The sequence below is a fragment of the Battus philenor genome, unplaced genomic scaffold (genome assembly GCF_028537555.1).
Source record: "Battus philenor isolate CCGP_79_NKW_IND1 unplaced genomic scaffold, ilBatPhil1.0.hap1 SCAF_11, whole genome shotgun sequence".
NCBI classification, from domain to species: domain Eukaryota; kingdom Metazoa; phylum Arthropoda; class Insecta; order Lepidoptera; family Papilionidae; genus Battus; species Battus philenor.
The window spans coordinates 8,034,803-8,060,790 of NW_027181673.1; the positions used below are offsets into that span (position 1 = coordinate 8,034,803).

Genomic DNA, 25,988 nt, shown 5'->3' on the forward strand with positions numbered 1-25,988 from the left:
TATTTGTTAACAAGTCAGTATAACAACTGTGGTAAGTGAAAATATCACTAGTAATTTTTTTTTATTAATAATACTGGTTTTAATACCGGTATCGCGATATTTCAAATACCAAATACCGGTATTCAGATTTTAGTTCGGTAATGTAAGTCCTACTTACAACTAACATGATCAAAAACCAGTCTATTCTGTGTTCACCTAACTTTGACCTGTGGTTAATGCAGCTGTAGAGTAATTAATTGCCTTTTAAGATTTATTATCACTAAAATACACTATAATAAGTTTTTGTTTAATGATGTCACTTGCTATTAAGTTGATTAAAACATATACATATTAACAAACTTATTTATGATAAATCATTGAAAATATTAAATAACTCGTGAGAAGTCGCATTGTGAGCACTACGCATAACCTAAAAAGAAAAAGCGGTCAAGTGCGTGTCCGGAGTCTCGTAACGAGCGCTACGCAAATCCGTAGCAGTGTAAAGACGACCGCGCACACCGAGTGCAAGTGTCGCGCGTAAATATATTCTTTATTTCAAAATTACATAATATTAAACTTATTATCACCGAAAAATAATTTCTCTAAGTATTTAATTTATTAAAATATTTTAATATGCTTTATTGTTCGTAAAAACATTTAAATATATAGCTTCAGATATTGTATTCTACGATTTTTCGGCACAAGCTCATATTCTATCGTTCAATCTATTATATATTTTATGTTTCACTATTCTAAACAGGATCTTTAAGAACAGAGACAAGATATTTATCCTGTCTTTGTTCTTAAAGATCTTTAAGATATATTCATTTTAATAAACAAATTTTTTCAGTATTTATTGTCCATGTAAATGGTACAACAGCTTATTTTAAATTAGAGCAACTACAAACCAATTCAATAATAACATCTTCATCATCATCATTTATGAAGTCCACTGCTGTACATAGGCGTCTGTCATAGTATTCCACTAAGACTGATAGGAAGTCGCCTGTTTTCGGACAACCGTGGCAAGAAAAAACCGACTTTGTATATTGTTAAGTATTTTACATAAATATATATTTATATCCTTAAAGTACGAACTCAGAATATGGGAAATTAAAATCAACGTCATTGTTCAATAATTATTTATGTAGTTTTTTTAAATAATTTTTCAAATTTGAAAAATGAAAAATATGTACATATTTCCGACTATATATTGTATATTATACATATAATCTTGGAACCATGACTGAACACGACAAAAGAGTTTATTTCATTCAAGTTACTCTTTAAAACTTATTGTTTATAAAATGTATGAAGAAACGGTAAAAGTTCTTCTGCAAAAGGAATGCTTTTCCAGACGACCAATTATGATTTATTATCTAAATACAATTAACATTTAATTTATAAAATAAACCTTATTGATGATGATTTTGAAAGAAAAACTTAAAAATTAAAAATAGTAAAACATAAAAATATTATAATTATACTACAAACTATCTATCATTCAATTAAAATTATTTAATGACTAATTATATATGTCATACATGTCATAGACGAACATCACATACTATATTTTAATGTGGTCCTATTAACTATTATACTTTTATACAAAAAGTAATTGAATAGTAATGCGTCGGAAACATAGCAATCGACGTTGATATCAAGAAACTCTATACAAGAAAACTACGCGACGTCCATTGTAGCTTTATAAATACCTTAAAATTTTCAATCGTTTTAATTTATTTTTTTAATCAAATCGCAAATGTAAATAATAAAAATAGTATTAACCATCTGGAAAAGAGATCTGTATAAGAAAAATAAATAAAATATTAATAGTAATGGATGCCAAAAGATGATTAATTAATAACGTATTTCCGTTGTTTGTATGATTAGCGGATTAAGATGTATTGGTATTTAAGATATATATTTATGCACTCTTAAAGCTACAATCAATTTCATTAATCAGTTATTTTTCAACGGCGAGAAAAGTAAAAAAAAAAATCAGTCTTCCTGTTATTGTTCTTCTATTTTTGTTTTCATAATCGAACGGATAAAGGGTAGAAGTATAAAATATACTATCTGAAGATTAACGTTGTAAGTTCTTATATAAACAGTAAATTAAAAATTGTGTTATTATATCTGCGAAATTTTTTCATGTCGTTAAGTAGGATCGCAAAGTATGTGAAAGCTTCGGTATTCCTTGATAACGAGCCAGATTTTTTCAATAACAAACATTTTATTTTAAAAATCTCGAGAAGAATTGAAGACTTTTGTACAAATAAACTTTACTCAAACATGTCACTTTTGTTAGAGAAAATTTTGATTTTCAAATTACTCGCTGTATATTTATATAATTTTTTAACTGATTACACTTAGATTTTTCTTAGAAAAAAATGAAAACCTAGTCAAAGAAATAACTAGGAATAAATTCATAATGAATTTCTATACAGAAGGGGCGAAAGGTATGACAGTAAAATCTCTAAATGTATCAGCCTGTCGGATTTAGGCCTGTCAAGAGCGAACATCACCTCATTTTTGGAACGGGCTTCTATAGCAGCATTGGTGCGTCATCTAAATGATTTTGGATTAAGTAGGGAGAGAAATCTGGTCTGATGAATGAATTACATCATTGGCCTTTATCGACCAGACTCTCGAAAAGACTTTTTTAAACCTTGTACGCGGATCGTCAGCCTCGGACATTGTACCAGAACCTAATTCCCACAACGCGATAGACCTGGTACTCGCAGAATGAATCCATTGAATGCTGAGAAGTTACATTTTTAATTAATTGATGAAATGCTTCCATATATATATGTGGTGATGTTCAGTGATATTTCTTCATGTTTTCAACCGTACGTATAACTAAAGTTTAAAAAGTTTCATTGAACACAGATCTCTATTGTGTAGTGTATTTCTAAATTACGTATTGTAATAAAATTGTCAAGAGATACAAGTAAAAAAATATATCGTACATTGGTCCACAATTTCTTTTATTTACATGGTTGTCACACGAGCATGAACATGTCAACGCGTATTTACAATAAGTAGGCCATATATAACAGGAGCTACTGCGACCACTCACTTCCTAGATGTAATATAAGGACTTAATAGCGTGGCGACCTCCCAATCTCGTTTATCGAGTATTATAAAGGTCCAAGCTGATTTCTCAAGAACGCCTTCGCTTGAAATTAGCGAGAAGGGACCTAGGTATTACACTTTCAGAGCTCTATCGGCTCACAACAGCGGAAATTAATGCCAACGACATTATACAGTTAATCCGAGACAACAAAAAATATTAGCTTATATTATACATACATAAGAAATTTCCAGTTATGTACGCACTTATCATGATTTCTTGAAAATTCCACTTGGAAAGTTAATATTTTAATGGAATATTCATTTTGCTAAGATCAGCTAAGACAAGATTTACGAAATTCCAACCGCTAGAGGGGTTGAAGGGAAGTTCATTAAAAAAATACATTACTTCAAACTATTGCTCTTACAGGTAAAAAATAAACGCTTGAAAGACATCAAATATTGATTTTATGAAATTACACTCACAATAGGCAACGCAGGCCACGAAACGGGTTTATGCTTATGCAAGTGTTGATATAAAGCTATTTACAGTTGCCTACATGCAATTATGCGTATGGTTTATTCATTTACTATATGATTGCACAAATAAACGTAATGTTAGTTTAATATGTACAATGCAAACCATATATCAAAATTTAAATCGTTAATTATAACAATTAATTTATCGGTTTAATCCTCGAATCCAAATAAACTTTTGATAACCTCAGGTTTCTGTTGTGAGGAGTATTATGTCTATTTTCAATACGTAAATATCGCCAATCCTCTTTGTTAATACACTTTTGCCTATTATGACGTTTAGCAAAATTTAATTTTTTAATGAAACTTTCTCAGGATTTAGAAGCTAACTTCATCAACATACACATCTATTTAAAAATAACTAATAGAATATATGGTATTAAAGTAGTGATTTAATAATTCCAACATAAAGTTTTAAAAACGCATAATGAAGTTTAAATATGAAATGACATTCATTAAAAAAAATCTTTAGCAAGTGTACTTTTTTGGTTTTGTCTAGAAAAATAATAGTAGCCCTTTATTTGATATTTTTTTGTTAATAATCTATTTATACACCATAAAGAAGATAAAAAGTAAATATTGGAAAAGGTAAATGGACACGAAGGTCAAAAAACAAAAGAATGAAAAAGATATAAAAACTGGTAAACAATTTTAGAATTTATTTTTTTATATATTTTACTTTTTGCATGAACCGATTCAATCATCTAAAGAATTTAAATAATTCTAGAAAATTTCTCAGATCGCATTTTATTTCAATCTACGGTTGAGTCATTATTATCTTTATAAATCCAGGTGTGCTGGAATTATTTCAGCTCAGACTACGGTTTCTTAAATATGGGTGGGAGAGTTTAATCACTTACGCAAGTACTATTTCGATCGAAGTCTGCGAACCTAACAATTTCGCTTTAAATGTTTTCGAGATGGATAATTATACTTGTGAAATTATAGTAAAGTATGTTATTTATAATATTAGCGTTATTAAATGTACCGTAAACATTAATTTTATAAAATAATTGGTTAAATGTACAGGGTAATTGGTTATAGAAGTAAAAGCTTTAAAGATGTGAATGTAATGCTCATTAGCTGTCAATTAATGTATGGTTAACCCTGTCGAAAAATCAGTGGTTTCTTAAACAATAAATAACGTTATGATAATACAGTAAGAAGAGGTATTTTTTAAAAATTAGGATTGCTATATATAAAAACTACTTATTGTCCCTACAGACTGTAGTAGTCTGCGGGGACAATAAGTAATTATAAGAACCACAAGTTATTTATCCATCGCATTATAATAGAATAGCAAATTAATGTAATATATTCAGAGTGATCACTTAAACACAGATGATTGGAAAAAGGTGTAAAAGCTTTAAGGATGTCTCTTGTCTGAAGAGCTATTCATTCAACTATTTAACACCTGTAACCAATCAACATCTATAAAAAAAAAAACTATTTATATTGTACAGTTTTGTAGTGACAATGATATTGGGACTGTAAAAATTGAGACAGCGGAATAAGACGAATGTAATAGAATGTTTGTTGGGCGGGTTTTCACGGGCGGCGCGACACGGGCGGGGGCGGGTGTGCGTAGAAGCGCAAAACGTGCCGACGCCAGTGCGCGCCCGCCCCGGTCCGACACTCGACGTCGGCTCGTCCACGACTACACACCACTAAACGTAATACGACCATTATTTTAACCGGTAAGAACCGTGATCCGCCATTATTTTACGCGAGTGCTTCTACCCCACCCCCGTTTCGCGAGTTTTGTCATCGGAGTGTTTTCATCTCGCTTTACTGTTACGCAATCGTATACATCTTTCGTAAGTCTGAATAAACTCGATGGATATAAATTTTAGGGGTATTATGTTAAAACAAAACACTGTCTAGGTATGTAAAATGCCCTTTAGTCATTTTTTTAGTGGAATAATGTTTGAAATTTTCAACGTATATTTTGTAGTATGATTATTCATTATGAATATTCATACTACACATATATAACACAGATGAAACTTGCTTCATTAATAAAACAATACTGTGGTTATTGGTATAATAGAATCATAGTTATAATTTGCAGTTTTTCGATTGTTCATTAATGTAACTCATAAGAATGAGATTATTTCTGTGAAAACTTTCGAAGCGATTCAGCCAATATGTATTACGAATTGAATTGTAGTGTTATGTTATTTGTCGATGCCGGTTCTGATAAAAAAAATTGCGAAGCGCCATCTGTCGGCATCAATACGCAAGATTGAGGAATGCCGTGAATACGATACGATCCCACGCACCTCTATTTTAGGAGCACTCATACCGCGCCAAATTTGCGATCCCGCCAAATCGACGCGTCTTCTATATTTTTGTAACAGTTTCATAATCGAATACTTTTCATTACTTCGTTTTAAATAAACTTTTTTATATTTAGAGATATACATGTATGTTGTATTGAATTGACGATGAAGTGATTAAATATTATTTTGACATTGGCCTTTAAACTTGACCGAACTTTCACATGTTGAAACGAAAGGAAGTGTTGATAAACATAAGCATCTGATTGAATATATTTAAAGATTAAATATTGTATAGATGTTTATGTCTAAAGAAAGAAACATCTTTCAACCTTTTTTTCCAATCAATTGTTCGTAATTTAATATTATATAGATATTTTTGTCTAAAAAACACCTGTTAAACTTTATTTTTTTCCAATCAATTGTTATATAAAAATAAATATTAACATTCAGACCTGCCTAGCATTCAGCGTATTTTGAATTTATTCGAAAGTTAGAGAGTACAATCAAAAATATTGAGTTATAATATTTTACTTCAAATGGGTCTGTCAGGAAGTACTAATAAAAAAACCAATTCTTATTAACACACTTCATATGACTCTTCTTTATCAGTTTCATTGTGTGTTATGCTTTGAAGAATTTTAAGCAAGGTAGAGCTTGGATTTTAAAGCGAGCAGAAATAGAATAACATACAGCAAATGCAATAAACTAGATAATGAACTACATTGATGAAAAATATTATTAAAATAGATTATAATATGTAATTTATATCAATTGATATTCCAATATCCTCTTGAAGTTTCCTGGTGTGAAAATGAATAATAGTTTACTGAAGGCGGACAAAAAAACGTAATAAAAAAATCACCAAGCAACTGGAAACAACGCTGTTATATTTTAAACGTACTGTTAGTATATAATTAAAATAGGTGTAGGCCACTAACTTAGTTTTTACACTACAAGGTCGAAACGAATTCGAAAATAGAAAAGTGATCAAGCATTCGTAAAAACGGTCGTTTTCGAGTTTCTCCTCGGCAATAGGTTGGCCATCGTCCAACTCTACCGCCATCCGACACGGCGGCCAGGCGTCGAGATAGCTATTTGCAGCCCCGGTACGAACCCTGCATACGTCATTGCTATATTTACGAGAATCGAACTGGGTATTGTACTCAATTATTTCACCTGTGCGTCTATTTAAAGTCAAAACGTTTACTGCAAGGTTATTTGAATATTACATTTATAAATATATTCCATACTTAATGATAGTTGTAAATAGCAATTGTATTATATTGCAGAACACGAGCACGACATAAGCCGCCAAAATGTTTAAAAGTCATTTAGAAATGATTGGCAGAAATGAAACGCCGTCGAAGAAAGCCAGATTTTGGCAATCCTTCGTGCGGTCTCTAAAAGGTATGTATTATTTATTTCAGGTATTTCCTTGATTAAGTAGTCATATACTCTTAGTCACAGTGTGCAATAATATGACAAATTATCTAAACTCTACATCACAGAAACTCATATTTCTAAGTTTTTATTTTGTTTAGATTCTTTTCATTCTAAATATAATATAATAGCAATTTAAAAAAGACCTTCTTTAAAGTTGTTTTTATTGATATTATCGACAACACCACAAAACATTCATCATCAACACTTTATAACTCAAAGTATTATACACGATCAAGGTGTGTATTGATTATATTGTAAAAGTATTCATATACACGAGTATACATATACACAAAAGCATACAAAAGTATACACGTAAAGCATACAATATATAATACAGATTTTTTCTACCTCGGATCAGTACGACTTATTGCTGAGAAATAATCACAGAACACCTAAAGACTTCTGAATGTTCTAACAGGGTCAGAAGACATCAGAGCCGAGGAGAGGTACAGGCCGAGCCGTCGCAGCATTTTCCCCGAGCTTCTTTCCACCTACCCTTACTCCAAATCTATCTACGACGACCCAATCGCTGCCGCTGAAAGGATCACCGTCCCTGGATACCGTTATCTGCCGGTCCACCGTGAAGTGTACGGATATTCGCCGCGCCCAATCTACGCCCACAACTACCCGAGCTCTCTTGAACGGTACAGGCCAGGTTAGTACGATACAATGCAATTATGTAAATATTTTCTTCATTACATTAACGCATCAAATCAATATTTTCGATTTACAATCCACTGCCACAAAGTGTTACTTGTCAATAACGCAGTACGTAATTTAGTCAATCTCACTAAAATATAAATTCTTTGCTTATTCAGGAAATATTATTTTCGTAATATTATGTTATTATTCATAATCAGTCACACAACTATAATCAGATGTGTTATGTCGACATGGAATTTAATAGAACAGAGGACCAATGCCTGTCTAATCAAAGTATACAGGAAATATGAATAAATAAATTATTTTATACTGGTTAATTTACTTTTTATGAAGCACTTCGACGGAGTACTTCTTTCATTTATTTGATTTCTCAAATAAAATAGAGGACATGACTAAAAGTGAAGTAAAATTAATTAAATGGTATTTTTCTTATTTAAATAACTCCGTAATATTAGTTTAACAAACTTTTAAAACTAATGCCACGATAATGTAATTTGCCAATAACTATTGTGCAAAAGCGTACCAAAAACGTTAAACTTACATTTTTGAAAAAATAATGCAGATCACATTTACATATTTATAAAGTACAGAACATATTTACGCATTTAAAATATGTTTACAGCATACAGATACAAAATATTTAAACACTTAAGTTAAAAAATAAAGATAAACATTGGCCTTTGCACTATATTGTTTCAGCTTCAAAAGTCTCCGGGGCAGTTTAAATATCAGAAAAATCTATCTTAGAATATAAACGCTTTCTTAATATTGTTACAAATGATTTAAAATCAAAAGTGAAAGTATATTTTTTAAGATGTACGTTTACAATCATTAGCAACGTCTTAAGTTATTGTCGCGAACGTTGTTAACGTAGCATATGTATTGCTGTAACGTTGTATTGCATTTTTAATTAATAAAGCTTACGCACATAGAATGGCTGTGAATTCTGTCAAAGGCTTGAAGATTGAGATAGAAATTAAAACGATGAATCGATTACATCACACAGAAGATTCACAAGCCCATCAAACAATGATATACACAATCAGTTTTCACTTGTAAGAGCATATATGTTGTGTTTCGTGATGTAATATACCGCATAAAAAAATCCTTGTTACATATATTGATAGCCGTCAATGTTGTGTTTGTCATTGAAATGTCTGCATAGATGTGTTGGCACAGATGTTTGCTTTGATCGCGTCTAGTCATATATCACCGCATGTACCAAATATGAATCACCTCTTACACTTCATCAACATCATTTACACTTGTAAAATATATACCATCGACTTCATCGATTGATCTTCCAGCATTTGTCAGGAGGTCACATTTTTCTTTTTAATCCTCATTCTTTGTAACACCGTTTACCTTATAATGCGTTAACCGGTATTTAACGAGTCGACTTCGAAATGTGCTAGAGGTGAGTTATATCTTATATATGTATGCATTTTTATTTTAATTTTCACAATATCACTAAAAGCTTTCGCCATGCAACTTCTAACAATAAATTATATGTAAACATTTCTGCAATATTTTTGATTATTTTTTTCCAACCATATTTATAAATATGTATTTGAAATTTAACTACATGCTTTTCAATAAGTGACCTTCTTGTTAGTGGAATGCTTTAATCTTCTCTACCATTAATGTTAGTTGAAGTGTTCTAGCTTTTTTTGGTTAAAGAATAATGAACGTAACATTCTTTTGTAAGATTCTGCCTTTTTAAAATTCTTTATTTAAAATCCTGATCAACGGATGTTTTATATCTTCATTGTGAATATTTTTATTAAATATGTTTAGTGCATAAATGATATGTGTTGTTGGGTTTACTAGTATACCACGTGCCGAGGCGCATCCGACGTGGCGTTGATCCCTTCGACGCCCACAAGGCGTGGCAAGATCATCTAGACAGACTGGCTGCTATCGACCGGCTGTACCCCTCTCGTTATGGCCTTTATCTGAAGGACCGGGCATACCCTATCACCGACCTTACCGCACCCATTATCGATCCTCTCTCGCCCAAGAGCCTTAAAGGCATCGAATATGAACCTGACTCTAAACCTCATTGGGGAACAGGTAAATTTTATTAAACTATATGCACGATCATTATAGTTTAAGTTAGGTTAAGCAATGCGATTCGTGCTTTATATACGACATGAAAACTTATAGTCCGTCTTTGTGTCTGAGACGAATGTTTTGTTGTTTTTAAAGTATAAAACTCGGCTCTCGCTAGTCCATGTTATGAGCTAAACGCTGTGTGATTCCAATTGTGTGAGAAAATGATAAGCATGTTTATTACTTAATCGGAACATACCGGCCATGGCTAATCACATGGATTCAGATTATTGTACAAACAACTAGGATCTAATTCACTGATTATTTCAATGCTATTTGAATCTGGTTGCTGGGAGTTACCATCTTATTTAATTGTTATCTCAAAATATAAGTAAATATAATATGAAAACTTATAATATATTAATATAAGAGTAAAGTTGTATTTACATGTTAATTTCGTTAAAATGTTCGTTATTATTGTTGTAATTTGTTTTTAATATGAAATTTAAAATCGTTTTTTCTAAAATTGGCTCATTTTAACTATTCATTATTTTGTTAATCGACATCTGTTTGTCTTGTTATGTTCAAAATTTATTGTTATATACATATAAATATCTTGCAATTCGTAATTTTATCGAAGATTAAAATTTTAAAACTGCATTGACTAACCCGATTCATATTTTTTTTATTAAAATATAAAAGACCGACACGTGTTTTGATTTAGTAGTTTAGTACCTTTCATTATTTTAAGGATTATAAGAATGCATTATAATTTTCATTGTTGATGCACATATCACGAACATTCATCATGAGGTTCTGTCATCAGAATATGCATGACCTGCATTGTACATATGCAAAACTACATTTATGTTATAATTATTTGAAACGTATGTCCATCGTCATGAACACTGCACTCCTATGTGATTTGGTTCCGGTTTCCATTTATGATTACTGTGTTATGGTTAATGAACATTGTTTTGAGTCCCTGTGTATGAGGGAGTGGTATTGATTAAGAATTCCCGTGAAGGAACGTGGCCGGCGAGGATATCAGACGCTTTCAAAAAGGATCCGTTTTTTGCTGAAGCTGAAAAATGGGCAAATTTTGATCGTGGGCTTCGTGGGAAGTCTCCGACACCCGTGAAACCAAGAATAAGCCCACCCCGAGATTGTGAGGTCGCTTTCGATGCCGATGGTAAGGGCCAAAGACCCCAATGCACCCTGTATCTTCGTCGCGATCCTCTTCGTGAATATTTATACTTTTCAAATACAATTTCTATAAAAAAAAAATTGATATGTTTTCGGATCGTAATCCAAAATTAAGTGTTACCGGTACTGCGTTCTATTGTTATTAATCATGTAAGCCTTCAGTGTTTTGTGGTTAGTGCAAGTCCATATTATATTTATCTGTCCTAATTGTATGATATTTAAAAAAATATCTGCAGTGAATGAAAAATCAAGACATTTTCATTCACTATACAAATGATTATACTTATTTCGTTTTCTACGAGTGTATGTGTTCTTGAAATAATCAAGTATGTCTAGAACCCAAGACTAACAAATTTAACTACTAAATGTGGTTACTAATGTGCATACAAATAAAGAGTGTAAATATAATACCAAACTAAAACCCATATACATTTTGACTTTTTCTATTAATATTTATACTAATATCAATAATCAATATCCTAACCAGTTTGATTTACGTTGAACGGTCTTATAATGATGGGTTACTTAAGATAGCATTTTTGATTAAATCTTAATTTATTCTATGTTCTTATTAAGTAAAGAAAGCTTTAGTTGCATGTTGTGATATTTCAATATAAGGCCGTTTGAGTGATGATTCTAAACAGAACGCTTTACGGTTAACACAAAGTGGATGATGGCGAAATACAGTGGTATTTGTGTCTGTTGGTCCGGCACTAATTGTTGTGGCGTGTAGGTGCTCCGTTGTACAACGCTGGCGGCTTGAGGCGTCCGTGGGCTGATATTTTCAACCCGAGCCCCTCCCTGCCGATCTCGGCGATAACTCGGGACCCCTTCTGGTACGACTGGCCGTTGCTGAAGCCGCTCGCCAGATGGGATCGCAGCCCCTCGTACATCCGCGACTCCTACCTGTCTCCAGTCAAACGCACCTTCCTTTGGGACAAGCATCCGATCAGGCCTTTAGGTTAGTGAGCCGCTGTAAATATGCTGGTACACACCTGTCGTTGTCTCAGCTGTATAAAATGGCCTGTTAATTTATTATTTAATCCAAATATGACTACTTTAAAATGCTGTTCAAACTCTAACAATTTCTTCGAGTGAGGAGTTTAATAAGTTTCTAATAACATATCTCTGGTCACGACAGATCTAATGGTGGCAGATGCATTCACAGTCGGTGATATAAGCGAGACTATGCCTTTCATCCGTAGCCTATAAGATAGGAACACCTGATCTCTACTCTGCAGTAGGTAAACGCGTCAAAGAAAGTAGAGTATTTTTGTTCGTTAATCTTTACTACCTTCCAGATAGTGTTGAATATGGAATGATCCTACCGAAAATAATTGGCCTGTAAGGACTAATTCTTTTATTGTTATAAAACTTACATTATATCATATTTTAACCTTTCCATCTAGATAAAAAATTCAAACTATGTACATATAACTAATTTCCTCGATACATAGTCATTATCTCTTTTTTGTAGCGTCTTCCAATTAATCATACCACTTTCTTAAAATAAACATCTTTTTCACTTTATACATATAAGTACTCATTTAAATTTTTTGCACGACACCTGTAATCTATTGCTCGTTTCTTTACTGTAAATTTATCTTATGGATAATGTAGATGCATAGTAAATGCAGGTCCTGCTCTTTCATATTTTTGCATAACAATTTTTATCTTAAATTGTGCTTACTTTTTTGTATTGTGTATTTTAGATTGAGAATCAATTGTATTTCATTTCATTACACATTTCTATTTACAAACTCACGGTATATCTGTTAAGCATGATGATAAAAAACAACGGAAAAAAATTGCCTTAAAACTATATACTTCTATTTCTGACAATAAAACAATTATTAGTAATGAAATATTTATTTTCAGCTGCCGCTTTCTGAAGAGCCCGCCATCGCGTATATCTATAATAAGTAACGTATAATGTCTACAACATATTCTCAAAATACTATTACTTCGACTATGTTATCAAACACAATTTTAATGTCAAATGACGATATATAATATGTAAGTATCACTTCGCACCCGTTAATCGTATTATTATAATTATATGAACGGAAGTGAATTGCTTCTATAAATATCGTAAAGACTGTGTGACATAGTCACTGCCACAGACAAACATGTTTGTTACAAAAAAAATATTTATTACTTCTATTTTTATGTATACAATAATTTAAAAAAAAATAAAAAACTTAAAGCAAGTACTGTTTTTCATTTATAAATTCTAGCATTTAGCAATTATGTTAACGAAATAATTAAAGTTTTAAATTGGCATAAAAGTATTTGATTACATATACTCGTATGACAACTCAAAAAAGGTAATGAAAGTTTTGTTACTTTAGTTTTAGGATTAACATACCAAGTGTCTTCCATTTACGCGCGCATTGGAGGTTTGTGTCCAAAATGATTATTTGTTGAATTTAATTACTGAAATTACGTTCTACGTAGGTGAACTTCGTGAATTCGATATTTTAATTTCGAATAACAGCTTTTTTTATCGACTTTAGACAAAGCATTTGACCTCTGTCTAGCCTGATGTTGAGTGACGACGAAGTCTATGATGCTATATTACCTAGAAGAAACGTATTCATTCATGACTTGAAAACTCTCAGGCTATAGTAAGCTGGAAACAACGACGCTGATTAGTATTCTTTATGTGACCGGGCTTGTACTACATACTGGCTTATAAGCTGTCCTGGCAAAATACTACCGAAACTTCCCCAGAATACCTAGCTAATTTAATTTTGGGCTCAATAAACTACCCAAAATTGACATTTGATCTTAGTGTAACCTAACAGTTTGAACAGTTGGATCTTGCTGGCGTAAAACTTGACTAGATTGGTTTTACCTCAATCAGAGACTGCCTGTAAAGACAAGTTGACGCGATCAACCAGGACCTCTCGGTACTTCTCCGGCACCTGCATCAGATATGTCTCTGTGAACATGCTGTCATCTGTAACTGTAACAGATTGTCAATATGTAGCAGGAAAAGGGTTGGAGAAAGAACTGACTTCTGGCATTGATTGGCTTCTGCTTGGACCAGCAGCCATTAATGAGTACTCGTATCAATCGATCTCTCAGAAAATCCGACACGATCTCTGGAAAAAAAGAATTGGACTACCAGGGATTATTTGAAAAGAACGATCGGATCCCATACCAGTCTGCTAGCTTATAACGCCTTACTCGTTGACTGCCTTTACGACAAAAGGATCAGGAGGGAAGTAAGTCAATACATATTTCACAAGACAATGGTTAGAGCTACCTAATAGCGAAGAAACTGACACTGAGTAAGAGTCTAGAGCCGTTCTCAGCAGAAGATCTAAGCAATTAGCCGTATGCTTGACAACATCATACAACGTTGTATCTTGATGGACCAGCTGGGTGAGGATAGTTGTTAAGCCTAGTTTATGCCTTTCACTTTCAGCATGGTCAGTGTAGAAAAAATTACTCCTGGTGGTTGGCATTAAAATCCCCTAGTAGCACAAGTTAGGCAAAATATTACCGTTGTTATGCGACATCTGCCGTCACACAAAGATAATCCATGAGCGTGGTTATCGCCTTATCACTGCTGTGCGGACGTAACACGTCTTGCGTACATCTAATTTGCGTCACCGCAAGAAAGAGCAAATGGGGTCTATCAATCTCAAGATGATGGTGTACTGAAATAATATTCGAGTGCAAGCCTCGTATGTTACTAAAATGCAATTAAAGCGAGAGGACGTGCAACCGCTTTCGAACTGATTTTTTGCGCTTTGCTAGTTTCACCTTTTAAATTAGGAGAGGTAAGAGGGCGAAAATGGAACTATGCTTTGTTCTCTCAAGTTAGTCACTCGATAATGTCATCAACATTTTGCGTCTGTGGCTAGTCTGCCAAAACCGCTACTGTTCCGACCTATTCTCTTAAAGTGGTTGCACCGAACGATCATGCCGGAACACGATCAGACTGTTTCATCAGAACGTTGTTACCCGTTTAAGACTCCCGGGGATTACGTGTAGGGTCGCTAGGGTTCCTTCGAATACGGGGACTTCCAACCCCGATTAAGACAGTAAATAAATAGTTAAAATAATTTATTAGACAATTTACAGATCAAATGAGAAATAAAAAGATTTAGTTTGACAAATCCCAAAGAATTGCCATTATAAAACCTTATTTTATTTACATGTTTTCCATTCTTCAAGCATGTATAGACTGAAGACATTGTCTGATAGAAGTTATATTAATCATTCAAAATTGTTAAATAGAAGCATCTTTTTTATACTGTATAAGATCATATGTGCAAAAACAATGCTAAATTATTTAAACGAAATCATAGTTTTGTTTATGGAATGTTCGTGCATTCTTAATATACATTAGTTTTATTATCATAATCAACAAGCAGTAGATAATAATAGATATAGACTATTTACAAGAATTGCACTGCACTCCATTCCTTACAACAAACAGTAGTCGAACTACCCATATAATGCAAAAAAATTTATAAAAGCTGTAAAATTATCAAACTAGATTTAGAGTGGAAAATTGCATGTTATACAAAAAAACTATGGTTTTTGAATTTACATGATGGTGCCATCATGTAAATTCTTAGATAATGGCATATAAATAATAACTGATAATTTTATTATTGTTTATATCGTTTTTAATTATTTATTAATAAAATTAATTCAGAAACTATAGGAAAACCAAAATGTCTATAATATAAATTAGTTTAAGTATGTCTAAAAAATAACATTTTAAACAACATCTACATATCTTTAAAATGGTTGACGCCTTCTACAGTCGTCTATACCTTTTACTTGCTTAAAAAATTACATTGTTTTTGACATTTTATTTTGAAAACATACGGACTTTATTCTTAAACGTTAAATTAGGAAAAGAGAATTGAATAACCAGAACCTTCCTATTATGTCTTATGAACTAAGCAAATCTGAACAAAAAGACAGGAAAAAATTGTCAATTTAGTATTTTTCTTTTAGAGACATTTTAACAGTAGAAAAAATTATCAAGAACGAAAAATTTTTTGCCTTCTTTGCCATTTACCAATCATACCGACAACAAACCAAATGGGTTTGCTATTTTATAATATAAAAAATATGATAACAATGACGAAATTTAAATCTAGCACGTAAATGTTAGATATATTAGATTTTCATAAAGCTTCGCAATGTAAGTGGTTATTTGGATTTGTCACACAGCATTCCTTAAAGAAATTTTTTTAATGAATAATTTAAAAATATTTAACAGATTTATAATTTAAAAATATTTTACAAAGTTTAAAAGTAAAATAAGTATAACTGATAAATCTAGATAAAGTTTAGTGCAGAGTATGAAAAGACATTTACGAAATTAGTTCGATACATAAAATATAGTTTACATTCAGCCTGGCTTTTTTTGTATTCTTTAGAGTAATACTATATATTAATAACTAGATTTTTAGGTGTAATATCAGAAATAAGCACCCAAAGTAATACATCTATTTTTCCTGAGAAATAAAGATACTTTTTTATTTTTCGTTAAAACATCTTAATAACGTTAAAAATTATTAAATTTACAATCCCTATCACAAATTACTGTAATGCTTCACCGAAAATGTCGTACTAATTGATCTTGAGCTCGCAAAAGGATAATATTCGGTTACTAAATGTACTCTTCTAATAAATTTTTGTAGATTTCATCTATTTTGTTAGCATCATTTTATGCGTGTAATGACGCGCCCAATATTTTTTTGTGTTATGTTGGCATCTGTGGGAGTAATTTGACATTAGATGACGTTATGCTTTAAAAACGTTAATAATATATTAAAGTTTGAAAGTTTTGTTTATTTTTATATTCATTTGTGAAAATGGGAGAACAAATTGAAGATCCAAAGAATGAATCAAATATGAATAATTCAGAAGCTTTATTTGATAACTTTACTATTCTCAAAGAATTTAGTAATATAGCCAATTTAGTGAGGTATGAATAAAAATTTCTTGTGTAATAATAAAGTAAGTTAATAAATTGTTTTCCATATAAGTACTTTAACATTATAACTTTATTTTATTTAAGAGATGAAGATTTTCTGCAAACAGTACCGAAAGCAAAGTTAAAACGTGTCAAATGGGTACCAATGTTTAATTTCCTTAAACAAGGTATACTCAAAGAGATGATTCAGGAAATAAGCTATATGTGGGAGTTTGAAAATATGCCTGTAAAATTATACGTTTTAGAAAAGCAAAAGGAGAAATTCACAGAATTAAACCCTCAAGAAGCCTGGTAAGTTTGTGCAAAAAAGGAGAAACAATACTTGCAAATTTGCAATTTAACTGGAGTCACTCTTAATTGATAACTATTTTGTTATCTTTAATAACAAATATACGGTCATTTTAGACTTTTTTAATGAAAATTTGATTTTAATTTGACAAAATCTATAATAATCTTTGCCAAAGTTTTTTATACCATGAAAAGGTGTGTGCTATAAATTAGTGTAGTAAGCAGTAGTTTAGAAAATTTGTATTTGAAATTATTAAAGCTTGGTTAAAGTATAACTTTTAAGAAATGTAGGAAATGATAAAAATGCTGGAACTAATTGTTTAGAAAACTATAAGATTAAATTTAAAATCTTTACAACCAAATCATAGGTACATATATATGGATTAGAAATTCAGGAGTTATAAATACATTTGTAAGAATCAACCTCATAGACCATTCCATGATCTCTGTCATGAAATGTACATATATATCTTTGTTTTTTTATAGAAAAGATTTACACTCTATACTTTAGTACCGCATACTTTTAAGAATGTTTAGACTCTTTATAAATGTAAGACTTCCCAGTTTATTTATTGCATGATGAGAAATGGTAACATTTATTGTTTGTTATAGGAGACCAAAACTTAATGATGTCAAAGCTCAATTAAAAGCTATTGATATGATCAATTTACAGAAACAAAAAGTTGTATTAGACTCAATAGTGCAAGAGAATGATGTAAGAGTAAATAGGCTGAAAAAAATTGTTGCTGCCAAAAGAGGATATTTAAAAGCATTACAAATGGATATACAGAAATATCAAAAGAAAAATGATGAACTTTATTCCAAGATTGTAGATAAAATCGAAAATAATAAGAATCTAGTGAAGTTTATGATACCTGTGAAAACTAATGTGGATGACATAAATCAGGCTGTAAAGGAATGTTCAGAATATGAATAAATAAATAATATCCATAAATATTGAGTAAAATTTATATTTCAGAAAATTGTACACACCTGAGAAAAGTACAACAAAATTTTATATCTAAGTATTTATTAAACTCAATATATTAATAAAACTATTCTTTTACGAGTGTAGATAAAAATAGAGAAGAAAAACTTTCAAGTGTAATAAAGTGAAATCACATAAATCTAATTTTGCAGCACAAGTTACTAGTTAATAGCTTATATTCAAAATAGTTAAAAATGAGAATAAGATTTGTAATATATTATTTAGAAAGCAAAATACAAATGGTTAAGGCTGAAAATTTTAACAAATGGTTTTAAAGGTTTTTAGACTCATCACTCATGTATTTTTATTTCATTAAACAAAAATTGCAAGTAATTTTATAAATGCAGAACCCAAATGAAAAAGAACAAAAACTTCTTATATTAATCAATAATATTTATTGAATATATGATATTTTAATAGCTAAAAAATAAAATTGTACAATGCATAACTGCATATAATTTAAATATATTTATGATAATAATTGAATTGCACTATTGTTGCGAGGACTACACTGCTTCTACCGTCGTATATTGATTGCATCATTTTGGGACTTACTACATATTGAAGACATAGCCTCAGTAAGGCGATTTTGCCAATCTGCCAAATTTTACCAATCACCTACTTATTTCATATTATTCATAAGAATTAATACTGAGTGCAAATTAACATTAATTTCACTGGGAATATCCATATCTCACTCCCTAAAGCATCCTAGTGAGTGGCAATGAAGTCCTGACTGAAAAGAAAAACACTTAACAATTATCTATAATTGATGAAGGTCAATATCATGTCTTAGGCCAGCTCTGCAACAAATTCCATTCTTTTCACAATAAATTAAATAAAGCACTAATTCTAACAAAAACAAATGTGTATAACTAAGTTTTGGAAAAAGAGAAGTCTTAATTTAATAAACTAGAAATTTTTAATGAACCAATAAATGTCACTTATACCAAGACCTATGTTTACTTTACATTTGTAGGCACATTAGTTACAGAATGATAAACCAAGCAAAGTGCTTTCGATCCACTACAACCCAAATATATAGATGAAATGAGACAAGCTTGTGTTGAACACCCCATTCAAAATGTTTGCAGTTACCAACATCGACATGAACAAAAATTTACTACCATATATAATGATAAGTGTAGCACTAACATAACAGGGCACATTCTTACGAAAGCTGTGAGGGATCGAAAAAGCTGTAGTCAGAAATCAACGCCGAATAAAAGATCTTTTGCCATTAATAAATTCTGTTAACTAAATCCATAAATTAATATCACTCACATTTATAATAAAAATTAAAAATAAGAAGGCACAAACAAATTGATAAATAATTTTAACAATATAAATGACATTTTATTCGGCTCTGTTTCTTGACTACATTTAACATAGTAATTACAATACTTGATATAATTAAATATATTTGTAGCATTCTTCTCACTGTGCAGCACACTGGATCCTAAACGTCAGTTATTTCTTTTTAGGAGGTGACCTTTGAGGTGTAGCTGGTCTTCCACTGTTGATGCCATTGTACTGATACTTGGCTTTTTTCTCAGATGGTTTTAATATCTATAAGTACATTACAAGAAGTATAAATTGTTTGGACTAAAAATAAATTCCTAGTCTCATTGTTGTTAGAAATAACTTTACAGTAAACACATAAAACATTCAATTGGCAGAATATTAAATAGATATCAATATATTTACAAGTATTTCAACCAGCCACAATAAAAGTTAAATACCACAATCCATTTTAATATTGCTGTTGATGAACCATAAACATGTGTCATACAAGAATAATATATTGCATAAATATGTTGAACATAGTTTACCTGGAAAGAGCACATTAGTGTCTCATCAACAGACATCATGCCACCGGCGTTGTCAAATTCACCACAATAATTGGGTGCAGAGAAGAGAGTGACAAGTTGTCGTTTTGCAAAGAATTCATATCCATCTTCAACAACCTTTAAATAAATTGCATATATAATAATATAATACAAGCTGTAGTTATGGAAATAAATCTCGAACATATATTCAAGCATTATAAATTTAGGAAACAATATGCTGCTAACTCCAATACCATGTTATTATTTTAACAGAATGAAATCAAAACATGATAAAACCACAGGCACAATAATGTCTTTTCATTCACTACAAAAAAAAATCTTTATTGGTGATACATTAAAAATGTTTTTTTCCATTAAAAAATTTTAATAATTATAACATTCTTCGGCTTGCATAGGCTATATAAGAGTTTGCTCTTAATTAACTTCCTTAGAACTTAAGTACATACCTGGTGAGCTCTACAGATAAGATCCAAGTCATGTCTATTGAGAAACTTGCTAACAACATCTGGACCAAATGTAAATGATACACCACGATCATTCTCACCCCAACCCTGCACATCCTTATCTGGATCGGACCATAGCAGATCACAGAGCAAACCTGGAATATTTTAAGTGTGATAATGTCTTTTCTATAAGAGTTTCCTATTTCAAAATATCAATTACAGACCATTTTTAAGTTCTTTGTAACCTTACTTTTTATAACTAAATGTAAAAATTGCATAGTTATGTAAGTTTGTAATTATAAGTTTATTAATCTTTATTTTTAATTTAGCTTAAAAATAAATATCATACAGTGCATATTTTCTATCTATTTATAACAGCATTACAGAAATATCCAAAACATTCTTTACTTATATTCTGACTCTTAACAATTGCAACCATTGCATCATAATATTTAAAAAAAAACTGAGAATACTTTATTCTAATAAGAATATTGACATATTGAAATCAAAAACATGATTTAAACCTTCAACAATTACAAGCATAAATTTTTCAATTGTATTAATAACACTGCGATTTACAGATATCTATTGTTTATAATTCTTTATGAGAATTGTTATAAAATATCTTTTGTGTAATGCAAGAAAAGTTTGAACAGTGAGCGCCATTACAAAAAATTAAATACATTACAAAATACACTTGTAAGTGAATAGTAACTATTTATGTTGTATGTCTTTTATATTATTGGGATCCATTTATATGACATAAGACAATTTTTTTTAAATATGTGTCTCTAACTAATAATATATATTAAACAAAATAAAGTCAATTATAAAATACATAAATCTCTTATTCGCAACAGGTGCAAATTAATTGCCATTACTCTGCTAATGCTGTTGATAAGGTAGTGGCAGTTTAGTTATGTATAGAACTAACTAACTGGTAGTAACCTATTATTAAAATATAAAGGTAGTTATTTTTTGTTATGTGTCTTTATATGACTACCCTCATATTTTAAAATTTGTCAAACATAACTACTATTAACTAATTTTAACTGATTAACCTGTATCAGGGACATCTGTGGGTCTCATTATCCGTCTGATCTGCTCCATGCCTTGCAAGTCTGGGGAAAGGCCACCATGGCAACAAAAAATCTTTTCATCAATGATAGCTGCTATTGGTAGGCAATTAAAGCAATCAGTGAAAGTCTTCCACAATTTTATGTTGTATCGACGTTTGCACTCATCATAAAACCCTGGTATTAATAAAAGAAAACATATTTATATTATAGATCTTTCATTAGAAGTAATGTAAAGACAAACCAAAATTTTGAATAATTAAATTTAATAAAATATTTGTGATTAATTAAAACAGTATCTTAGTAACTACTCAATAAAATATATTACACATTATATCTAAAATAGAAATTTATTTTGAGTGATGATTTGATGCTAACTGAATGAAACCACTATTGCAGGCAATGATTAAAACACAATATTTTTTACATGAAAAAAAAAACCTTATTTATTCTTTTGGAATTGTATAAGAAATACTTACCATAAATACGATTTATGCTTGCACATTCATGATTGCCTCTTAGAAGAAAGAAATTTTCAGGATATTTTATTTTATAAGCAAGCAGAAGGCATATGGTCTCAAGGGATTGTTTTCCACGATCAACATAATCACCCAAAAATAAATAATTAGCTTCTGGTGGAAAACCTCCATATTCGAAGAGACGCAGCAAATCTGTATATTGACCGTGAATATCACCTGAAATTGTGGAAAGTTTTACCTAAGTTTAACCATGAAGATGTATAGATATATACAGATCATTCTCCATAATACATAAAAGACTGACATGACTTGTTATTATTAATATTCATAATAATTAATTTTTGAATAAGTTATCATCAGGAGATTGTATTTTTAGATGATATATCCTAAAGTTTAAGTTTTGGCTAATGATGTAAGACATTTTTGTTTTGAAAAAATCTCAAGATTCAAATGGGCAACTGCAATGGTTAACCATACAATTTGTACATGTGAGATTACTCTTGATTATGTGTAGACAGAAACTTGATAAATATTTCCTGTTCTATAACTGAAGCCACATCTGTAATATCTCAATAAAAAATTCTCTACATATATGTATGTATCCTATATATATCTCTAGATACTTTGTAATTGTCTATAAGCTATTTAATAAAGTAACATAATATTATGTTTATTAGATATTGGGGCATCACACAAGCCCAATATTGATTAGTGTATTGGAAGGTCATATATATCAAATAAACATTTGGCAAAAGATTAATATGTTTTTGAATTTGCGTATTTTAGGTAGTTTCATTAGTAATTTTAGGGACCCTTACTAACCTAGAGTTTTACCTTTCTGTGAATTGAAAGTGTTAAGATTATTAAACTAAAGATTTATGAAGATATAATTTCAAGTATTATATAACTTTCCCTCTATCATCTAAGCGATTTTTAAATAAGTAAATTTCAACCACCCATTGCACACAGTAGACATAATTATCAATAATAAATATGACTCAACACTTATAAGTAGTCATGCAACAATGACTCACCATCTTCATATTTTAAAGATATCTCTCTTCCTGTTTTCCAATCTACATTTTTTTTAATTTAGAAGCTGTATGTGGTTCTTTACCAAAAGATGCTAATTATAGACATGTTTTTATTATAATTTAGATATCTCTATTTTTTTAATAAGCACTTTCACATCTAAGTTGAAAGTAAATATACAAACATAACTTAGAATCAATTTAAAAGTATGTTCAAATTAAATAACAAAAATTTAGTAAATTTTTTGACATTTGTTTGATTTCATTTGTTATAAATGAGGAAATTATAATAGTGCATTATTATTTTCTAAAGATACTAAAGTTAGGCATAGCAAATTATTTTGATTACACAATATGCACTACAGTATCAAATTAATTTAAGGTACATTGGGTTAGAAAAAGACATTAGCACTATCAATTAAACCTTGGATTTTAAAACTTCAAATTATTAATAGGTCTACATTAGAAAAAAAAAATTAATTTAAAATCATTATTAATTTGAAATAATGATTTGTTATGGATACTAAAAATCTGTTTTAGCAACTAAATAAAATTAAAATAGACATAGACAAGTTACCACAAATTTTCAGCGGGGCTTCCAACTCTAGTAATATTGGTTGCTGCAAAAATATCTCCCGTGACTTGGTGCAAAGTCCACGCACCTCGGACTCTGACATCTGCACAGTTTTTCCAGGCCTGCATCCTCGAACTGTAGCAAAAATTTTCAACTGATTTCTTTTACTTTAATATAATGCTTTGCAGAAGCCAAAAGTACAGCTCTGTTTCATATAAGGACCAATTACAAATAATATTTTAAAAATATTTACTATTAAGCCAAAGAGGCAACTAGATACATTTAAAAAATGGTTTTTAACACTAACACAAAAAGCTGTCTTTTTGGTTCTAATTTATACATCAAGCAGTGATAAAAGGTGAAATTATATAAAGATTTAAACAATTACAGAAATGTTGTCATGAGAACATTTTTTACAAGTTGAAACAATAACAAATACAATTTTTAAGACATTGCAATACAATTTTAAAACATGCATTTAAATTAGCTATAAATTGTATTATAAAAATGGTTGGAATGGGCAAATGATTGAATGCAATGAATTATTACTGTAAATTGCTAGTAAAATTGTCATTCGTTTATTCTTTTTATTGATTAATTAAATTAATGTATACATAATATTGATATTATTAATGAAAATATATATGCACATTAGAACATTTATGGAAATCCAAAGCAGTTTATGCTCTTAATCATAAAGTACTGACTTAAGTCTCATTAATTTCACTTATATCAAAAATGTAATTGTAAGCTCATTTACTGAAATATTGCGAAATACTAAATTTTAAAATTGGGCAAACACTTTTGTAGTGAAAATAATAAAGTTAATGTTTGTGGAGCAAATTATTAGGGCTATGGGGAATCAAAATAACTTATACGATTCTAGCTGAATACTTTGTAAATAATTTAGGGTTAAACCATACATTCTCCCGAAAAGATGTCTTTCAATTTCCCTTTTCGCCTTGCCGTTTCCTGTTGCTGTCTGTATACTGTCGTAACCCATAATAAGCAGCATGATAAAGTGAAATTAAGAAGTAAAGTAAGACATAATGCGAACAAAGCATAACAATAAGCCCATGAAATTGTTAGATGCCATTAATTCTAGCCAGATATAAACGGAAAAATATTCTTTCTTATAATTGTTAACAAGTAAAAATTACTGTGCCTGGTCTATTTAAAGATTAAAAACGATTTTGGTATTAGATTTAAGGTCTTTATACTAAAACTAAATTCAGATAAGAATTGAGGATAATCGATTTATTTATGAGTTTGACGTTTCTATTCCTATGCACTGAGTGATAATTACGCAACTAGAAAATAAAGTATATTACAAAAACTAATGTCTTATAGAAATTTAAGGTGAGAAAATTGTACGAAAACTAATTGATTAGTGAAATATTAAATATTACCTTCTAAAAGTCTGTGAATAAGACTGTCAACATTGAGTTCGTCAGCCATATTTACTACACCACGATTAATTTACGTCAAACAAAAAGTCAAACCGTACACCATCATACACACATTTTGTAACGAACACAGATAATTTTAAACCTAAAGTGTTCGGAAACATCTTTTAACAAGTTGATTAAAACTAGTTTCTTGAAGCAACAACAGTTATTATATTACTGCATTATGTTGTTATATCAGAGAAATGTCGAAAATTTTAATGCTTGTACTATTTTCTGGGTAGTGTTAATAATTTTTATACAATAATGAAACGGACGCGGGAAGTGCTTCCTGGTTATGAATAAATCATCGTTAATAAAATAAGGATAATCAATTTGCTACGCAATATAATGTGCAATTTAATATAAAATGCCTTTCAACAGTTTCTCTTCCTCGGCCATGAACATATCTTTAACTTTTAACCACGGTGTCCTTGGTGAGCTAATGTTTATTATGACCCTTACATGGCGATTTGAAGGCGACTTATTTAGATAGTTAAAACTTAGAGCGGCCCTACACCAAGACCGGCTAACTGCGCAGCTTTAGATTCCCCGGCGAGCTGTCGTTTACCTAGACAATAACTAAATGAATAGAAGTCAACCGCA

The 25,988-nt window shown here is 30.5% G+C and overlaps 3 protein-coding genes across 12 annotated transcripts; 2 read left to right on the forward strand and 1 right to left on the reverse strand.

The window, feature by feature from the left end:
* Positions 1-467: 467 nt before the first annotated feature.
* Mf (myofilin) lies at positions 468-13,447 on the forward strand. Of its 10 annotated transcripts, none has more exons than XM_068771598.1 (8): positions 468-581; positions 7,163-7,280; positions 7,735-7,971; positions 9,810-10,052; positions 11,059-11,223; positions 11,971-12,198; positions 12,379-12,481; positions 13,116-13,447. In XM_068771598.1, exons 2-7 carry the CDS (start codon positions 7,190-7,192, stop codon positions 12,447-12,449), a joined length of 1,035 nt encoding a protein of 344 aa, XP_068627699.1. In that variant the 5' UTR covers positions 468-581; positions 7,163-7,189; the 3' UTR covers positions 12,450-12,481; positions 13,116-13,447. The 10 variants fall into 10 exon arrangements, with proteins under 10 accessions (XP_068627699.1, XP_068627691.1, XP_068627740.1 ...); XM_068771590.1 differs by lacking the exon at positions 468-581 and adding an exon at positions 5,179-5,288; XM_068771606.1 differs by lacking the exon at positions 468-581 and adding an exon at positions 5,188-5,264.
* Positions 13,448-17,049: 3,602 nt separating this feature from the next.
* LOC137928434 (uncharacterized) lies at positions 17,050-18,746 on the forward strand. The gene is made up of 3 exons (XM_068771414.1): positions 17,050-17,199; positions 17,293-17,499; positions 18,109-18,746. The coding sequence occupies exons 1-3, from the start codon at positions 17,087-17,089 to the stop codon at positions 18,431-18,433; spliced, it is 645 nt and encodes a 214-aa protein (XP_068627515.1). The 5' UTR covers positions 17,050-17,086; the 3' UTR covers positions 18,434-18,746.
* On the reverse strand, positions 18,571-25,445 carry LOC137928418 (serine/threonine-protein phosphatase PP1-beta catalytic subunit). Its single transcript, XM_068771413.1, has 7 exons — positions 25,347-25,445; positions 23,941-24,072; positions 22,333-22,548; positions 21,839-22,030; positions 20,781-20,932; positions 20,317-20,451; positions 18,571-20,053 (listed from the first exon to the last, which is right to left on the reverse strand). Exons 1-7 carry the CDS (start codon positions 25,393-25,395, stop codon positions 19,955-19,957), a joined length of 975 nt encoding a protein of 324 aa, XP_068627514.1. The 5' UTR covers positions 25,396-25,445; the 3' UTR covers positions 18,571-19,954.
* Between the last annotated feature and the right edge of the window lie 543 nt (positions 25,446-25,988).

Bases quoted from the DNA above. Each gene is read 5' to 3' on its own strand.
- Mf (XM_068771598.1), top strand. From the start codon at position 7,190: ATGTTTAAAAGTCATTTAGAAATGATTGGCAGAAATGAAACGCCGTCG. The intron at 7,281-7,734 runs GTATGTATTATT...ATGTTCTAACAG, and splicing joins CTTCGTGCGGTCTCTAAAAG to GGTCAGAAGACATCAGAGCC. The intron at 7,972-9,809 runs GTTAGTACGATA...TGGGTTTACTAG, and splicing joins TCTTGAACGGTACAGGCCAG to TATACCACGTGCCGAGGCGC.
- LOC137928434 (XM_068771414.1), top strand. From the start codon at position 17,087: ATGGGAGAACAAATTGAAGATCCAAAGAATGAATCAAATATGAATAAT. The intron at 17,200-17,292 runs GTATGAATAAAA...ATTTTATTTAAG, and splicing joins AATATAGCCAATTTAGTGAG to AGATGAAGATTTTCTGCAAA. The intron at 17,500-18,108 runs GTAAGTTTGTGC...TGTTTGTTATAG, and splicing joins TTAAACCCTCAAGAAGCCTG to GAGACCAAAACTTAATGATG.
- LOC137928418 (XM_068771413.1), bottom strand. From the start codon at position 25,395: ATGGCTGACGAACTCAATGTTGACAGTCTTATTCACAGACTTTTAGAA. The intron at 22,549-23,940 runs GTAACTTGTCTA...CCACAATTTCAG, and splicing joins AGCCCCGCTGAAAATTTGTG to GTGATATTCACGGTCAATAT. The intron at 20,452-20,780 runs GTATGTACTTAA...ATTTATTTAAAG, and splicing joins TTATCTGTAGAGCTCACCAG to GTTGTTGAAGATGGATATGA.